General features: G+C 42.6%; 1 protein-coding gene across 3 annotated transcripts in view; it reads right to left on the reverse strand.

The window, feature by feature from the left end:
• Positions 1–693: 693 nt before the first annotated feature.
• RSU1 (Ras suppressor protein 1) overlaps positions 694–18,196 on the reverse strand; it is a 108,125-nt gene continuing 90,622 nt past the window's right edge. For all 3 annotated transcript variants that reach the window (XM_057432744.1, XM_057432742.1, XM_057432743.1), the window contains one exon: positions 694–1,161. In XM_057432744.1, the coding sequence (XP_057288727.1) occupies positions 1,059–1,161 (103 nt within the window). In that variant the 3' untranslated portion in view covers positions 694–1,058. The remainder of the gene's footprint in view (positions 1,162–18,196) is intronic.

Here is an 18,196-nt window from a genome sequence, read left to right on the forward strand (position 1 = left end):
TGGCACGAGCAATCTAGGTATGAATAACTGTTCTTGTTCCTTGAGTTTCCTGGTTAGCTTCTCCTCTGCTACGACTAAAACTGTTTGGAAATCACTGTCTGTAGATTTTAGGTTTTTCTTCCGTGTCAGTTAAGACCTCAAGCTATTTGGGGTGTTAAACAATTTGTGGCTTCTGAGCTTAGTTATGGTGCTGGCTTTGTACAGATAAATATAGAACCTGTGGCATTTTCAAAAGCCATTTGGAACAGCTCTTCAATACAGGCACTTTCAGTACAGATTAAATACATTATTTGGGTTTTCTGTCTAACAAAAAAAAACCCAACCCTTAAAAAAAATGGCACAAATACCATTTTTGTCAAATGACAAAGTTCTCTTTACTCAAATTGGGGCTGGCAATTGACAGCTCTTTACAAAGACAATTTTTTTCCTTTCCTCTCTACCTTCCCCTACTCCTTGATTTCAAAATAACCTTCAAGACAAAAAAGCAGGACATAGCAATGCAAAAAAGAAATACAAACCTCTTAAAATTTTTTACTCCTGGAACAGAATGCTTTACATTTTGACTAATTTGTATCTGATAAAATGCTAACATATTCCTACACAAGAAATTAACACATTGCAGGAAACTGGACATACCCGTTCCTCAAGAAATTCACTATTCATAAGTCCGACCAAAGAAATCGAAACACAATACAAAGAAAGACCTTTATTAAAATCACTTGGAATATTATATGAAATTCAATATTGTATAATATAGGTGCAAACCCCCTGATATTAACAGGACGTGATACATGTGAAGAGAGGACATTAATATACATATAAATAGAAAAGCTAAAATGCGTTTGACAGTGATATATTAAATGGCTACATAAATGTGACCATGATTAGAGGAATATTTAATTTTGTGTTCAGCAGTATCTTCTAAAGCAGTATACATAGAAAATTGCTTTTACTGCTACTGTCTGCTTTCTTATGAGTAACGGGAGATGCATAGGAATATTACAGGCACATGCAAAAGCAATGTAAAAGACATAAAAACAGAGGCAGAAGCCAGAGACTTATTTGTTCTTGGCTGCCAGAGGCTTACGGCTGATCTTCTTTGACTTGTCATTGTTCTTCTTTGGAGGTTCAGGATTCGCCTGCATGTGTCTACCATAAAGACTGTAAGGAAATGAGACAGAATATTTGTGATATAACCATTAAACACTAGTTTTTGCTCTGCAGCATGTTAAGCAATGCATCTTGTAACTAGAAATTGAAAAAAAAAAAAGGAAAGTAAGTATACTTATTTTGTCTCAACACTGAATTTTCTATTAGATCTGATGACGCAACCAATAATATTAGGGCTTTTGTGACTTATCAGGAGGGCAACTTTGGGAAGAGCAGGCCTTTGGAGCAGTGAAGGAGCAATCAGTTTTGCTTCAGAAACTAGCAACCTTTATTCTGCAGTTATGGGATTAAGGCTCAGAAGGCTGCAAGGATGTGTATTCAAGCTGACAATGACAAAAATTGGGTTGAACTGGAGAGATAGAGTGCCTGCTTAGAGCAAAGTGAGCATCATCCCTAACCAGAAAACCCAAGGGCTTGATAATGTGACAGAGAGCAATGGTGTCACAGCTGCCTTTGCTGCTCGCACATGATTGATAGTACTGGGACAGCTACCAACACATCAATGCCACATTAGTAAGTACCACTGATTAAATGTTGACAAAGTATCCTACAATTAAGATGGCTAGCATTCACAGAGAAGCTAAGTAGACTACATGGCTGAAAGGATCTTGCTAAATATCACATAGTAATTAATAGACAATTTATGAGTAATCCTGATTAAACTAAATTAAAAACCTACCCAAAATAAACACAGCTCAAACTTAACTTCCCTTATTGACATAAAGTGCTTTTTGAAGACATACTTCGTGGGGGTGTCACTGTATCTAAAAGGGAACAGAGACAAGCTTTGTTTCTACTCATTCAGCTGTATTGACACGGATACTCAAACTCCTCTGAAAGGTGTCCCCCTGCTAATGCTTCAGCCTGATGCTGGTGAATGTCTACCCCTATCTAGGGTGGATATTGACTAGAAATGTACCAGGCTGTTGCCAGCAGAGTTGGACACAACTTCAAACATTTGATCGGAATTCTGCTGCCAAAGATGATAATGGCACCAGTTCCCACAACAGCCTTCCTTGTGTCGCTGCACCTCTACCTTCTGGGGGACTTTGTCAAGGATCAGGACAGATCAGGGGCTTGGGGTTGAGAAACTCAGACTCTTCCTAGAACTGCCTTTTGATGTGCCAAAATCTGGATGGGCAACTGTCAGCACTCTTGCCACAGAAGCTGGGACCCACATTTTCATGTGTCTGGGGCATGTAGAAGGTCCCAGCTGTTACAGGCAAGCTGCACTGGTCCATCACACACCCTCACATGCACTGTCTCCCACCAGAGTCCGTGTATGTAGCTTGCATGTTTGTCCAGCCCCTTGCTGCAAACTAGGACCACGTACAGATTCTTCTGCTACTTTTACTCAGTCACGCTGGGACAGACGTAGTTATTCATGATCTGCTGTTGCTTAGCCAGAAAGCATGACCTGACATACATTTCTACAGTGGGTATCACCCTGTCGTGGTTTAAACCCAGTCAGGTAACTTGTTCACTCACTCCCAGTGAGTGGTGCCAAGCTGACAACAATCGAGGTCCGTGTTTCCCCCCCCCAGCGGTTCTCCCCCACTCCCGGAGGAACGGGGAGGAGGATCGAAAGAGTGCAACTCCCACGGGTTGAGACAAGAACAGTCCAGCAACCAATGTACACAAATCACCACCGCTACTATCAGCTAAAACAATGATAAGGGAAAATAACAAGGGAAGAGAATACGATACCACCGGCCAAGAAAGCGAGTTCCACCCGGAAGCCCCTGTCCTTCCGGGTAACTCCCAGTCACCCCCCACCCCGGCCATGACGTGCTGTGGTATGGAATACCTCCCCGGCCAGCCTGGGTCAGGCGCCCTGTCTCTGCTTCCTCCCGGCCCCCCCTCCTCCCTGGCAGAGCATGAGCCTCACAAAGTCCTTGGTCAGGGTAAACATCACTTAACAACAACTGAAAACATCGGCTTCACCAACACTGTTCTCAGGCTGGAAGTCAAAACACAGCACTGCACCAGTTAACACAATGGAAAAAAAAAAAAAAACATGACTGCTACTGCTGAACCCAGGACACACCCTCAGCAGGTATCTTGGAGATAAAAGCGACTCTTTTTACAATGACTTGTGCTCTGCAGGCTGAAACTAATTTCAGGAGGGGATATGCCCTCCCTCTTCTACAAGGCCTGGAGGACTATGCAGTCAACTGTATGTAAGAGACACTGAACAAGGTTCCAAACAGATAGAAATACTCTTGAATTACTGTGCTATAAGGCATGGCCATACAGGGGCTATTTATGTCAGATACAGACAGAGTTTAGTTAAGACATACATTGCTTTCTACAGCTTCCTGAGGAGGGGATGAGGAGAGGGAGGTGCTGAGCTCTTCTCGGTGGCATCCAGTGATAGGACATGTGGGAATGGATCGAAACTACACCAGGGAGGTTTACACTGGGCATTAGGAAGCATTTCTTTACTGAGAAGGTGGTCAAACACTGGAACAGGCTCCCTAGAGAGGTGGTCAATGCCCCAGGCCTGTCAGTGTTTGAGAGCCATTTGTACAATCCCTTAACAACGTGCTTTAACTTGGTCAGCCCTGAATTGGTCAAGTGGTTGGACAAGATGATCATTGTAGATCCCTTCCTGAAACATTCAATTCATATTTGTATTATAATTCTATTTTATTTGTATTCTTATTCTATTTTATTCTGTGTGAGGAAGTTAAAAAGCTACCAATGGCTCTGAGATTTATTTTGCTGTATCTGGAAGATACCTCAACCCTGGAGCTACTGGACTGCAGAATGGGATTAGAGCTTCTTGTAGGATGGTTGAAGAGGCATCCCGCACTTTCACCTCCTCAAGCAGCTGCAGTTTTACATCATGCTGCTAAGCAGGCTCCTGTCAAGGTACACTGTATCCAGAACAGACTTCCTCAAGGAAAAACTGTAAACTGCGACATTACTTCACCTTACTATAAATTTATGTGTGCCATCACCTACTGTCAGCAAGGGATCGGATACCATTTTCTGATGAATACAGATATCCCTGACTCTCCGCAATAACTGCATGCTTAGTGTTAGCTACAGTATGCATATTTTTCTATCCATAAGAGATACAGCCCCAACAGCACAAGGCTATATATTATCCAAGTACACAGTATGCATAGTAATCAAATATCCATCCTAAATAACTGTCCTGCTTTGGATGGCATTAAGCAAGTCGAAGGAGGGAAGATATGGAAGGAGATGTTTTAATATCAGGAAATACTATCACTGTGTGTTGTGGCTCAAGTTCAGCCAGTAAGTAACTCAGGACCATGCAGCCATTTGCTCAGCCCCTTGCCATTTTCCTCGCTTTAGGCTGGATGGGGAGGAGAATCGAAAGAATGTAAATCTCCCAGGTTGAGATAAGCACAGTCCAATAACTGATGTATAATATAAAACTACTATTCCTGCTACTACTAATAATGACAAGGGAAATAACAAGGGGAGAGAATACAACACTAAAAAGGGAAACGAAAAAATAAACAATAAACAGCAGTGATGCACAATACAATCGCTAACCACCCACGACTGATACCCAGCCCGACCCGAGCAGTGATCTGGGCCTTCCAGGTAACTCCCCCCCATTTATATACTGGGCATGACGCGCTGTGGTATGGAATTCCCCTTTGGCTAGTTTGGGTAAGGTGTCCTGTCTCTGCTTCCTCTTGGTTTCTTGTGCGTCTCCTCACTGGCAGAGCACGAGACTGAAAAGTCCTTGATCAGGGCAAACATTACTTAGCAATAACTAAAACACTGGTGTTTTCAGCATTGTTTGCAGACTAAAGCCAAAACACAGCACTGCACCAGGTATTCGGGAGGAGAAAAATAACTGTTACAGCTGAACCCAGGACACTGTGGAAGAGCACAGAAGTGTCATTCAAGATGGCTGTCCCATCAGAAACTGATCCAAGGGAGAAAAAGTCAGCCTTGTTCTCACTGATATGCAGTACAGCATTTCAACCACTGTCGGCAATAATTTTCTGACTCTGAGAGGTCAGCAACAGAGAAGTGGAAATGCATGCTCAAATCTGTGAGCACCAACAGTTAAATACTAAATTAACATTCAAGTTGTTTTTTGGCTCTAGAGAAATAATGCTATGTTGGAATAGAACACGAGGGTTTTTTTTTCATGCAATAAGAAAGATCCCGTTTGGGACTTTAAGCACTGAATTAACAGAGAATATACTGATCCACTGTATCTGAGCACAAGAAGTCTTTGCAGATGGGAAAGGAAGGCCCCTGTCACTGTCCTGTCTCCCACCTCCTGCTGCCCCACAGCTCCTTTGCCCTGTTAGTGCCAACCCAGAGGACTGTAAGAGCTTCAGTGGCTTTTAGGTGTTACATACATTTTTTTGCTCATGTTGGCTTAGGCTCCACTTTTTTGCTTTGGAAACTTAATCTGACTTTCCCTCTCAGATGACACTTCTGGCATTCATTCTGCGCTCAGATTAGTGAACGTCTCCTGAAGTAAAAGGGTGTGGTGGGAAGTCTCCTGACTACATGGGTGCGTTTGAAGTGCAGAAACTGAATATTGACATTTTCAATGAACTTCAGCGAGTTCTGAGGAAGTCTCCTTGGGCAATGCCTTTTGACTGCGAAATGAGGTCCAGTGGCCACTGCATGCATTAAGCAGTAAAAATCCCAATTGACCTGTACGTGTTTTTGGTAGCAGTTTTCCCTTGATACTTGCTCCTTATGGTACTTAGAGCTATTGGTACTCCAGGAACTACCTCCACCCCATGAAAATACTATGTTAGTAGCAGTAGATGTGCATGAGCTGCAGACATCTGCAGCACTTTTACATTGTTTTTAGTTATTCTTGTGTCCAACCACTTCTATCGGAATGTGCGCTTAAATTTCCTCCAGAAAAATAATTATTTGGTTTGAAACAAGCAAATCAAATATCCCTACTTAGGTTTCTCTGGCAAAATTTCAAGGAAGTTTCAGCTGCACATTGCCATCTCAACTGAAGATAAGTGCTTTATAGTCTATCACAGTAGTCTGCTACGCAAAGAGCAAGGATCAGACGTATTTAGACTATACAAGCCTTCACAGACAGGAACTCTCTCTTGTGTTTGCACACATCAAATACGAGGAGACATATGGTGTCACAACAACATTTAAATACAATAATGACTGTGATAATGCCACTGGGACAGAATTTGCCTTCTGTTACTTTAGGGAAAATTGAATTCACAATTTTCAATGAACTTCTGGTACAACAACAGGCACCACTTTTATAGCTCCCAAGGGTAAAAAAAAAAAACCCTGGGAAAAAAAGCGTAAAGAAAAAAACAAATGGAGCTGGTCCACATGGAGAAGCAACTACCTGAATTACATGAGAATCTACAACCCTTTGGCTGTAATAGATGTGGAATTTACATATACAGTCCTTAATGATTTTGATACCTACTGGAAGGACACAGACACCATAACTTGCATGTCACCGTCTGTCAACCAAGCTGTACTAACTGTGTACACGTTCTTGCTCTGCATCACTGCGAGTCAAACATGTAAGGCAGAGACACTTGCACACTGGCTTCAGCAGCGAAGGTCAGGTTAAGACCTGCATGCAGAAGATACACAGCTCAGCTGATGGATGGCAATGTACGAGGAGATGGCACTTTGATGTACCTGTTTGTATGAGTAGACCCTTAGTGAAGGCAGATGGTCTCCATAAACAGACAAAGGAATATTGAGGTAGATTGTGGCTTCTGTTTCAAGGCAGATTTGTGAGATAAAAGTGCTGATAATACATTAATGGGAACACCTTCACATTTGATATTTTGGAACATCACCTGTTCATGGGGCTGGTCACCACAAATCGCTTGTGAACCAAAACCTCAGCTGAAGAATAAAAATCTGCAGTGCAAATAAATATTTGAGACATATGCATTTTGCAGCAACAGTCAGAAGCTAGTTATTATAGCCACAGCTCACAAACTGCTGAACCTCTGTAGGCTTAACAGCTACAGTATTGCATGCAGCCTTCTCATCATGTTAAAGTGAAAGGGGAGATTAAATGCAGCACTGAAAATGCAGAAAGCCCTCTCATAGAGATTACCAGCTGCCTTCTTTCCTTGTATGTATTTTTCAAAGCAAGTATCTCTCATGAACATAAATGTTTCTTTGTATGCAAATATAAATGCAGACAAAATCTCCCTGTATTCGCTATCTGCCCCACTGGAAGTAACAAATGAGAGCACTATGGCTGCTGCAGCAAAACTAACAACATCAAGTGAGAAAGATGCTCATTAAACTTCATCATTCTGTCTACTTTAATGATGCTTTTACTTAATAAAAATTCCCCAAGCAGTTGCAAGGATATTAGGCAAGGTCTTTGGTTATGTATCAGGGGTCTAAGCTGTCACTTGCAAGCATGCAGTTCAGAAGGGGCATTCCCAAGAGGAAAGAGTGAATACAGCTTTCTTGTAATAAATTCAGAGAGAATCAATAACCACAGCCTGCCACATTACTTAAGCATTTAGGAAAGTAGGTGATCCTTCTAAATTAAACTACAAATTGCTAAATGTTGCAATTTACAGCATAAGATCAGGCATGGAACCTTGTAACTTGAAAGCATACAGTCTTCCTACCAGAATCTTGAATTCAAAAAGAGAGCTGTAGTTAGAATTAATAAAGTTCAAAAGCGCCACTTTCAAAAACCACCCTCAGCACAATTGCCTCCAATTTTTCTCTCTTACAATCTTTCTCTCGTACAACAAAACGCTTGCTAGCTGAAGGCTACATGTCCCAGAGATGAAAAGAGTGAGCTTGTGTGAGCTAGTGAACTGAAGCATTTGATGAACACATTGATTTTCTTGAGATTAAGCATTTTGAAAGAGGATTTCAAGAATGAGCCACAAAAAAGACACTGCTCTCACTTTACATCTGTAATAGCCCTACAGGGTGCATATGCAGCATGAAAAGGACGCACAGTTAAATATGATCCTGGAGAGACGCTACCTCCAAGTATGTACTGTAATCCAAGAAACAAAGGTGAAACATTCCAGTGCTGCTGCTTTTCCAAAAGCTTGAGCTCAGGTTCAGGTGCGTATTTAATGCTCAGACACAGGTTTCAGATGTGGGCATTTACACTGATCTCAACAGGACTGTCTCCCAGTACCAGCTGCTGAAGCAGGAGAGGGGAAAGGCTGAATCTGTGGTGGTACCACTACAGAGGCAAAACTGAAAGAAGTGCCTGCAAGACTGACATGTGCTGGCTAGCCTGGATCAGTCACAATTCTCAAGCACTTACTGCAAGATGCTTTTGCCCTGGTAGTTTTTGCATAGATTACTGCAGCTCTGGTATCCCCTCTGAGTGACTGAGACTGGCCTTTCTTCCTGAGGGAGCTCTAACATGTCACCTCTTCAAACCACATCATGTCCCAGGAAGGGGACAGAGAGTAGGACTGAATTTATCAGTAATATACCAGTGAAAGAAAATAGTGGTCGTTCAAATTACTTTGCAAGTATCATATCATCTTGGTATTTACCAATTTTTTTTTTTTTTTAAATCTCTGTGGCACAAGTAAAATGATTTAGATTAAGTGAGATGAGTATGTGATTTCTTTGCACACTCGGATGGCAAGCTGCAGTTTTAGGATCTTAATAAAGAAGAACAGACACGAGTGACTCATTCTATTCAGCTAATTTTTTGCCCCTTGTTTGCAAGTGCGCTGAGAGCAGATGGCAGCAGTGTCAGAGACGTTTATCATCTGAAGCTCTCTGCAAATTTCTTCAGGAAACTCAGCTTTGACCTGTCCCCTGTTCATGCAGCAGCTCACCCCTCATGCTCTGAACTGGAGGCAATGCTGGCTGGTTGAAGGGGGCAGGCGCTGGTGGTGCTGCGTGCCTGCCTCGCTGCAAGAGCTTCTGGGCTACTAAACCTGCAGCTCTTCATGCGTTGTGAAACGGCTCCAGTATTTTTAGGTCTGCAACAGTTTGTCTTCCTCTATTGCCCACTCACACTCTGGTATGCCTAATACTTCAGACTGCCCCAGATCTCCACATCCCAGAGCCCACCCCCAAGACAATTCGAAGTGTCACAAACCGTGTTTTTCTGTTCCCTCCACCTGCCCCGATAATCTTCATAACCCAAAGTTCCTGAAGTGTTTGTCCTGCCATCACCCTCCCTAAACCACTAAGTCCTGCACTTCACCTTTCAAAGAGACTTTCTGCATTACCAGAAATCCCTAATCCGCCTCAAGTGCTTTCACCTCCAGAGGCACACCACAGGGGAACTGATCACCTCTTCCCATCTTGGCTTAACTCTTTTTTTTGTAGCTAATTTCATTTTTTGGAGCCTGAATTAGATGAGAAGGAGAGGATTCGCTACAGCTGGAGAGCTAGGTATCCAAGCCCATGTTGCAGTCAGTGGAGATTGGCTTAAAAGTTTCTTAAAAGTCAAATACTATGGTGTTATAGAATATACTGTAGTGGTAAACAGTGACCAGATAATGAGCTAATAGGTTTCCCAGAATCTAAAGGATTACACAGAATAAAGCAAAACTAATCTTTAAAGAGATCATTCCCTAAAACCGGCTCAGAAACCGTTGCCTCCCTTTGTCAGCAGATATTAAAACTGAGGAAATCCTTCCTGATAATGAAGTGTTCAACAGGATTTCCTAGGAGAGACAAGTCCACCAGAAGACATTCAGTTAAAATTCAGAATGCTCACTGATTTACTGTACCCAAACCACCAAGGGTTGCTTCAAAATACTTCACCAGTTCACAGAGATTTCCTAAGTAGGTAGCTTCGCACAACATTTTTCTGTTGGGAGAACAGGATCTGAGTTAGACACAGTCATCCTTGTAAAGAAGCCACCTTTCCGTACTACTATTACCAGTGTCGAGAGGCAAAGAGATAGCAAAGAAGATAGCAGTGCAGACAGCTTTTTGAGTGACCCAGTACAAGCAATACAATCTGCTGTGAGATGGTTAATGGCTATACTCTCTTACAGATTTTCACCAACTACAGTAGACAGTGGGCAGATGGCTGACATGCAGACACTCATGTTTAGATGTTTTAAAATGCTAGATGAAGTCCACCTAAAGCAACCACTCCCTTTCTGTTCCCACTTTGCACAAGCTGTTAGCTACCTTACATTACAGACTGCTGAGTCATACAGTCCAATGCTGACATACTGCAAATTCCTGCCTAAAAACACTCCAAATGCCAGTAAGCAAAAGAAAGTTTTCTGCCAAAACTGTCCTGGAGCTCACTGTCTCAGCGACTCTGTAGAACATGCATCCTCCAAAATAGCCCACCCAGCCTGTATGCTTCCCAATGGCCACTTCACCATTCAATTCGCCACAGGGTTCCCTTCCACCAGATCCCTCCCTTTACATCTGCTGTGCCACCTGAAGAAGAGAAAGACTCAACCTCTACGGGCCATTCTTCCTATCCTCTTTCCCTACAGGTAACTGTCAGAGATGGACCCTGACCAGATGGACCTCTGGCCTAAGCTCAGGAGCTCCTTGTGATGCTCCTCACAATAGCATCATCAGTCCTGCCATCACGACTCAACCGCCCAAACACAGCAGTTGTAAAAAAGAAATACCATCCAATAGGATGTACAAGGAGACACCCTGGGGGAGACATGTCTGTGTGGGAAGATCTGAGCTGAGGTAACTGATTTACAACAATTGCTGGATAATTTTAATCCTGCCAGACACATCCACTCTTAAAAGTGGTTAATTTAATCCCTGCTTCTTGGAACTCACCATCTTACAAGTTAAGGAGAACTCATTTCTTTTTTTTTTTTTTTTTTTTTCCAGACAGGAATTCAAGTAGGTGTTAGGCATTCCTTTAATTAATATACAGTAATAAAAAAAAGCCTTCTCCTCATATTCTCTGAGGCTAGCAACCTTTTGAAGCAAGTACTTTAAATGTGAAGCTTGTTAGGGCAGCACAGCTGGAAGCTCATAGAAACCTAGCAAAAAACAAAGTCTTTTTTAGAGGAAAATGTATAGGCCAAGATCTGCAAAACTGGCTAATGACTTCACACACCTCACTTGAAAACCTTACAAGAAATGTGGCTTTTGACAGAGAGGATTTTGAAAGTGCACGGAATACCAACATCTGCTTTCTGAAAGTCAGACCTACCCAATACCCAGGGAGCCCAGCACTGAAAATCTCAGCTGTGCTACAAAGCCAGAGAGACACACAAGGGGGACCCCCATGGGACTGTCATAAGGGCTTCTTTAAAAACAAACACAAATCAAGATTTCATCTACAGAATCTATTACACTGACAAGAACTCCCACCTAGCCCAGTATAACGAGACTGCAGCCTGAGAGGACCAGGGAGGGGATGAATTGTTCCTGCACCTGGATGGTCCTATCAGACTATCTCAGTTATGAAGAATTTCTCACATGGGATTTGCATCTTCAAGCACATCCAGGAGGGCTGATCTGCCTTCTCATGTTCCATTTAAAATGGACTGGTGAGTGGTTCAGCCTGCATGTGCAGACCAGTCTGTGCACCCACCCCAGGCATGGAGAAACTCCACAGGCCAGAAGCTGAAGTCCTCACAACTAACAATTCCCACAGACTGAAGTGGGATATTTTTCCCCTTGTTTTCTTTTCACAGACCAAACAGTGCTTTCCCACTTACATATGAGCAGAAATAAAACATTTTAGTCCAGATACAGGCACCAGCTGTAACCCCGAGGGCTGAGGTATTCACCAGAAGACATGACATCCTCCACCTAATGAATCAGAAGTAATAGAGCCACAGAATCTGTATGAGCAGACTCAGCTTCTTTGGCAGAAGCCAGCACAGGTGGCTTCAAAGAAAAATGTACCAGCAAGAAGGAGAAGGAATATTTAAGTGAGAAAGAAGCATATTCTGTTTACTGAAGTCATCTGTATCACCACAAACTTCATCTTTACGTATTCGTAATTCTGTGAGCATGCAGTAGGTAAATCAACAGTTTGCTCCATTTCACCAAGCCATGTTGCTGGGACCATATTCAGGGCCACTTCCTAGCTCTCAAACTAACCCTGGACAGTCAGGGAACGTGGTGCAGAAAACATAATTGGCAATGCAGCACACACACCTTCCTGGCATCAGCCAAACACAGTCCTCTTCATTCTTATGTTACTTTAATGATGTTGTCTACATCGAGTCCTTTGGGATTAAGTAAAACAGTGCTCATTTTCCCTTTTGAATACTATACTAAGGGGCTTGCTGCTCAGATAAATCCCCTTACATAATCTTTGTTACTGATTTACTACATGCATTTTGCTGTGCACCTAATTATCACTAAAAAACTGAAAACACAGGGTAAAAATAGCAAAGTGCAAGCCAAGGAACTTTTAAGTTATTCTGCGTCTGGCAGGTACGCATTTCTTTTCCAGTAACTAGACAAAGTGTACCAGTAAAATGTATAGAAGAGGCTCTGGGGAAATACTGATACACAGAGAATCTTTTCTTTTTTTTCTTCTTTTTTTCTCTCTTTCTGTTTAAGCAAAACTGAAATCTCTGAGTTAATCTGAGGCTGCTGTGCTGCACACTGAGGTGACCGATTTCACTGGCAGTAGGAGGAAGAACATTCAGGGGACCACAGCTCTCCAGGCACAGGGTTTATATAGCTGCCCTGCTCTGTTGGGCTGGCTCACATGCCTCTCCCAGGGTGTCTGCCTCTGTCATCCCTACTGGCTGCAGGGCCAGCTGCCTAACAGCTCCTCTAAATAGACAAAAAGACCCAACACTGACAGGGGATACAGTGACACAGGGAGGCACTCAACCTAGTCCTCCTAAATCCTCACTCCTGAGACCCTCAAAGGCAAAGGACTAAATCCCTGGTCCCACTGCACAACCCACCTGCATGAATCAACGCAAGAAAGGCAGTGCAAGATCTGGGAACCACTGTGTAAAGGAGGCACAGGACTTACTGAAAGAGGGGAGATTTAGATTAGATATTAGAAAAAAAGTTCTTTAGTGTGAAGGTGGTGAGACACTGGCACAGATTGCCCAGAGAAGTTGTGTCTGCCTCATCCCTGTAAAAAGCCCTTGTAAAAAGTCTCTCCAGATTTTTTTGTAGCCCCTTTAGGCACTGGGAGCTGCTCTAAGGTCTCCCTGGAGCCTTCTCTTCTCCAGGCTGAACAAGCCCAACTGTCTTCACAGGAGAGGTGCTTCAGCCCTCAGATCATTGTGGCCTTTCTATGGCCTCACTCCAAGAAATCCACATCCTTCTTGTGTTGGGGGTGCCAGAGCTGAACGCAGTACTGCAGGTGGGGTCTCATGAGAGCAGAGTAGAGGTGAAAAATCACCTCCCTCAACCTGCTGGACACACTCCTTCTGATGCAGCCCAGAACACGGTTGGCTTTCTGGGCTGTAAACTCACATTGTCTGGCCATGTCAAGCTTCTCATCAAACAACACTCCCAAGTTCTTCTCCTGCTTCTTCTCTGCTGTTAATCCATTCTCTGTGCAGCCTGTGCTTGTGCCTGGGACTGCCCTGGCTGGGTGAAGGACCTGGCACGTGGTCTTACTGAATAAACTTCATGAGGTTTGCACAGACACACCTCTTGAGCCTGCCAAGGTCTCTCTGGATGACATCTACTGTGGAAGACCAAAGATGGTCACACAGATACCATGTAATAAAATGATACAGACTTTCACCCCATTTTCCAGCCAGTTTTGAACAAAGCATTGCACTATTAATATTTGGCAAACAATTACTGGGTTTTAAGCAAATCTGTTGTGGTTTCCCATGGCTTTTACTGTGCCAGCAAAGCTGTTCCAGACTCTTTTCAGGAGGGACCCATGTTGTATGGCAGCCAATAATCTTTATGGTAACACTGCAATGAAAATGTCGCTTACTGTAATGAGCAGAGATCATAAGTTAAACCCCTAGCTACCTTTCTATTATTTTTCATTACAGTCTTTCTGGGTTTGTTATGCTTCAAGAGTACTGAGGGAATTACACCAAATTAGGCTCACTAGTCAGCTCTTCATTACTCACACCACGCTGAAACTGAGCCATCAGCGAACTGAACCAGCTCCTAAGTTAACACAAGACACTAACATTTCTGAATATTTACCATTTCTCTTCTAGCTTGTCCTCTTCTTTGTTCTGAAAAACAAACTTGCCTCAAGTTGGAGGCGGTTCTGAGACAACAGGAAAATCATGTAATATTTTTCCATTCTTGAGAGAATGGTTGGACTTCCTTTTGTCTACTAGAAACAAACTGATATATATATACATACATTCATGCTTTCCTGACAGCAGTGTTTTTCATAGATTTGTATTCCAGTGCTGGATGAGCTGGGTGAGACAAGAAGCCTCACTTGCTATGTGAATCCTTGTCCCTGCTCCATTGCAGAGCTTTACACTAGCTTCCTTCCCTCTTGCAAAGCAAGAAGCTGACCACCCTATGGAAAACAGCAGTTACGCTGACATCAGTAAGTTTCGGTGTCATCCAATCCACATGACTTCTCCCAAGCTGCTTTTCGTGTCTTTCAAGGCCCACAGTGTGAAGAACATAAAGCCTTTTGAGAGGCTTTGTTCTCCCCTGATGCCCATCAAGATGAAATGAAAACATAGGGTCACAGCCTGATTTTGATTTCAACAAAATCAGTACAAGTTTTTCTTCTGATTTCAGTGGGTGCAAGGTTTGGCCTTTAATGCCATACAATCCGTTCCTGACAACTGAAAATCCAGTAGTGCACACCATGCAGCATGGGCTACCCTGTGAGATAGTTCTCATCATGGTCTTCTTAGAAATCACCTGTAATTCTTTAGCTCTCTCCTGAACAGAGTGACCTGAGAAGTACAAAGATTGCTACTTAAGACAGCAGAAGTTCCATAGAAATTTGTGTTGTAGTTAGTGTTAACAACTGAGGCATATCTTGGAAACTGCCAAAATAAACATGGCTCTATGATGTCAATCAAACAGCATGTTCTTTGTTATTTAAATCATCTACACATGGCCCTTGTTATCTATGCAAGCAAACATGCAAACTGCACTTGCAGTATAGCTCACAAGCCCCAAACTATGCAACAACATATGAAGAACATCTAGGCTGGCTATGAACACTGGAGTGAAAATTATGCCTTCTAATCAAGTGCTAGTAATAGCTAGGGCCAGTGAGTCACTCTGTAAACTTCTTAATGCACGCATTAACCAAAATAGTTTCTCTTACAAGGAAGGTGGGATTATGCATACTGATATGATCTGGTTTTGCTGAACATCTTTTTGCCGTAGGTAGGCAGCACTCATCCTAAATAATTCTAAATCACTGGTGCTTACGTATGCTCATGAGTTAGAGGAACGAGTACCAAACTTATTCATAAAAGGACAAGAACGAGTTTACCCCATCATTAGACATTTGCAAAAGACTGATGCAAAATAAACCAGTGGTTCCACCTGCTTCTTCGCAAGAGGAAAAGGAAAATGGAGTTGAAACCACATGCACTGAATCAGTCTACGTGCAATGAAGGCAGAAACAGTGCAACAAGGAGCCAAACCCTAAGTTGCAGTGTTGGACAAAAAACTGCAGGAAGTCTGCTTTGCATCTTCCTAGAAATATGCTGGAAAACACGGCAGGGAGGGAAAACATGGTCCTTGGACTACCCTCCTTACTTTGTGGTTCCTCAACACACAGGCTACTAATGTTTTTGCCAAATCCTAGGCTATGCACACAAGGTAGCAAACAGGCAGCCCCCTCCTTATAAAACTGCCCTAGTATTGCCCAGGCTTGTGGCATGAAACACATCTATCAGAAATGCAGTAGTGGGAAAAGCAAAGTGGCAAAAGATGTCAACAGCTCTCTGTCACTCAGAAGGCACTTCATTAGCCTGTCAATTGCACAGTGTCTAGGAGTTACATTTATTGACAACTCACTGTCAATTGATCCAACATCTAAATAAAGCTTTTCTTGTGCAATGAACTTGCTGACTCAAACAATCATGAGATCTATAGAGCACTAATAGCTGTACTAAGCTCAAATTGCTCTAATTTCTAGAGCAAAATGAAACCAGAAATGGAAAAATCCCACCAGCAGCTGGACCATATTCACTGCTTACAGCACAAACTTATTGAGACCCATTTTTTATACACTTTATAGATGGGGTATGCACTCACAGTGAATAAAAGTCCTTATACAAAGCACTGTTTTTCACTTCTATGGCCATTTGTGCTTACAGGATTACTTCTGAAATCCAGGGAGTCTGCATTTTCTGCTCCCTCAATTTAGCATGGAAGTACCCAGCAATGTTCAATTCTGTACACCAACAAACTGCTCTGTGTGGCTGGGTCCCTCAGCTTCTTATTGGGTTAGGATGATGCTGTGAATGGCGAATTGATCCTGCAGTGGCTGTAACAACTGGCAGTCACTTTGCACAGCCAGCAGTATTCCTGCGGTGCACAGGCTCCTAACCCTTGCTTGCTTTGCTTTGTACTACCTATTTTATCACTTCATGATAAGGGAGCATCAAAGACAGCAGGAGTAACCTATTCTGGCATCTCCATCTGGCACTATATATCAGACTTGTGCTGCTCTGGTGGATTAGTTTCAGATCCCTGTTGGCAGATCAAAGGCAGCAATAATAACCACAAATCAATCCCTCTTTAAGGTCTAAACCATCTCCTCTCTCACATGGGATGCCTCATTTCACCACCCCAGAGCCCTTATAAATACCAACTTTGCCTAGACACAACAGTTGTATGCAGATACTCAGGCCCTGGAGAATGTGATATTGTGGTTTTGGCTGTTTTCTCCTGTTTACTGACAAACAAAATAAGCAGAATCAGTAGAGAGGGGCTCACACAGATTAAACACTTGAGTCTCCAAAGTCAGAAAGCTGCTTGATGCCCAAGTGAGGGCCTACAGGGAAGATGGCTTGCTTCCTTCAGTCTTGGGTAACATTATTTTCTGGCACCCACTGGTGAGATGGTGCTGTATTTTCACTGAAGCACTCAGGTACCATCAGCTCACTGCTCAGTGCTCTAAGCTGGCCAACAGGTATTTTCAGAGCATGTGTTCAGATACAGAATAGATGCATCCCCAGGTGAACAACTGCACTGTGGACAAGTTGCTTTCTATCAGTGTTTCCAGACAGCTTACCCATTTGATTAGCACATGCTCTAGAAAACAGGGCTGAGAATGGGGATTCAAGAGGTTTGCGATCCACATGGCTGCTTCAGTACAGGGGAAACATCTGGTCCCACTGGGAACAACTGTGCTTGCATTCTTGAGATCATGCTTGAATTCTTGATACTCACCTGTTGGGTCCTAGCTAAAGGCAGTGGGAGCTAAAATATGGCTCAAAGGCTAGGTATCAGCTCTCTGCCTGACTATGCTTTACTGTCAAGATGAGAATTTTACTGCAAGAGAAGTAGCTTTTGTTTGCTCCCTCTCTTTAACACCTTCACAGTGACAAAGCTGTATTTACCATGATGTAGTTATGCAGTTTCCTAGGACTCAACTCACCCAGAGATATTATGGAAAAAAATAAATAGATCAGTGCATTGGATTTTACAAGAGAACATCTATTATGCGGTAAAAAATAGACCTTCATGGGTAGTGAAGACATAAACTCTGCCTCTTATCTTTCTTTAAGTCTTTCAGTCTTGTAAGTTGCAGTTTGAACCAAATCTCTGAAGAGACTGAAACATTGGCTAGAATAGCAACAGCTCAACATTCCTACATTCTTCCTAAAATAAAACCCAGAGATAAATAATGAAAGTGATAGCTGCTTAAAGATCTGAAATTCGTAAGAACAAATGAATCAATTAAAGGCAAACAGCCATAAATCCTCTGATGCCAATATTGCATCACAGCAGTTTGCAAAAACCACAAAGATCTAATATTTCAGGGTTACCACGTAACGTAAGAAGAACATTTTGTACTAAAATTCTGTTGAAAGCAAATGTAAATACTTTGATTCTGATTTTTTAAGTATTCAATTAAAATACAGTTCCACCCGACTGACTACTTATCACTGATATCATTTTTTACTATACACATGAAACTAGAACATTGTCTCAACATATGGAAAAT

The sequence above is a fragment of the Pezoporus wallicus genome, unplaced genomic scaffold, assembly GCF_028554395.1.
Source record: "Pezoporus wallicus isolate ANWC-B61680 ecotype Strahan unplaced genomic scaffold, APGP_CSIRO_Pwel_v1 scaffold_2584, whole genome shotgun sequence".
In the NCBI taxonomy this organism is placed as follows: domain Eukaryota; kingdom Metazoa; phylum Chordata; class Aves; order Psittaciformes; family Psittacidae; genus Pezoporus; species Pezoporus wallicus.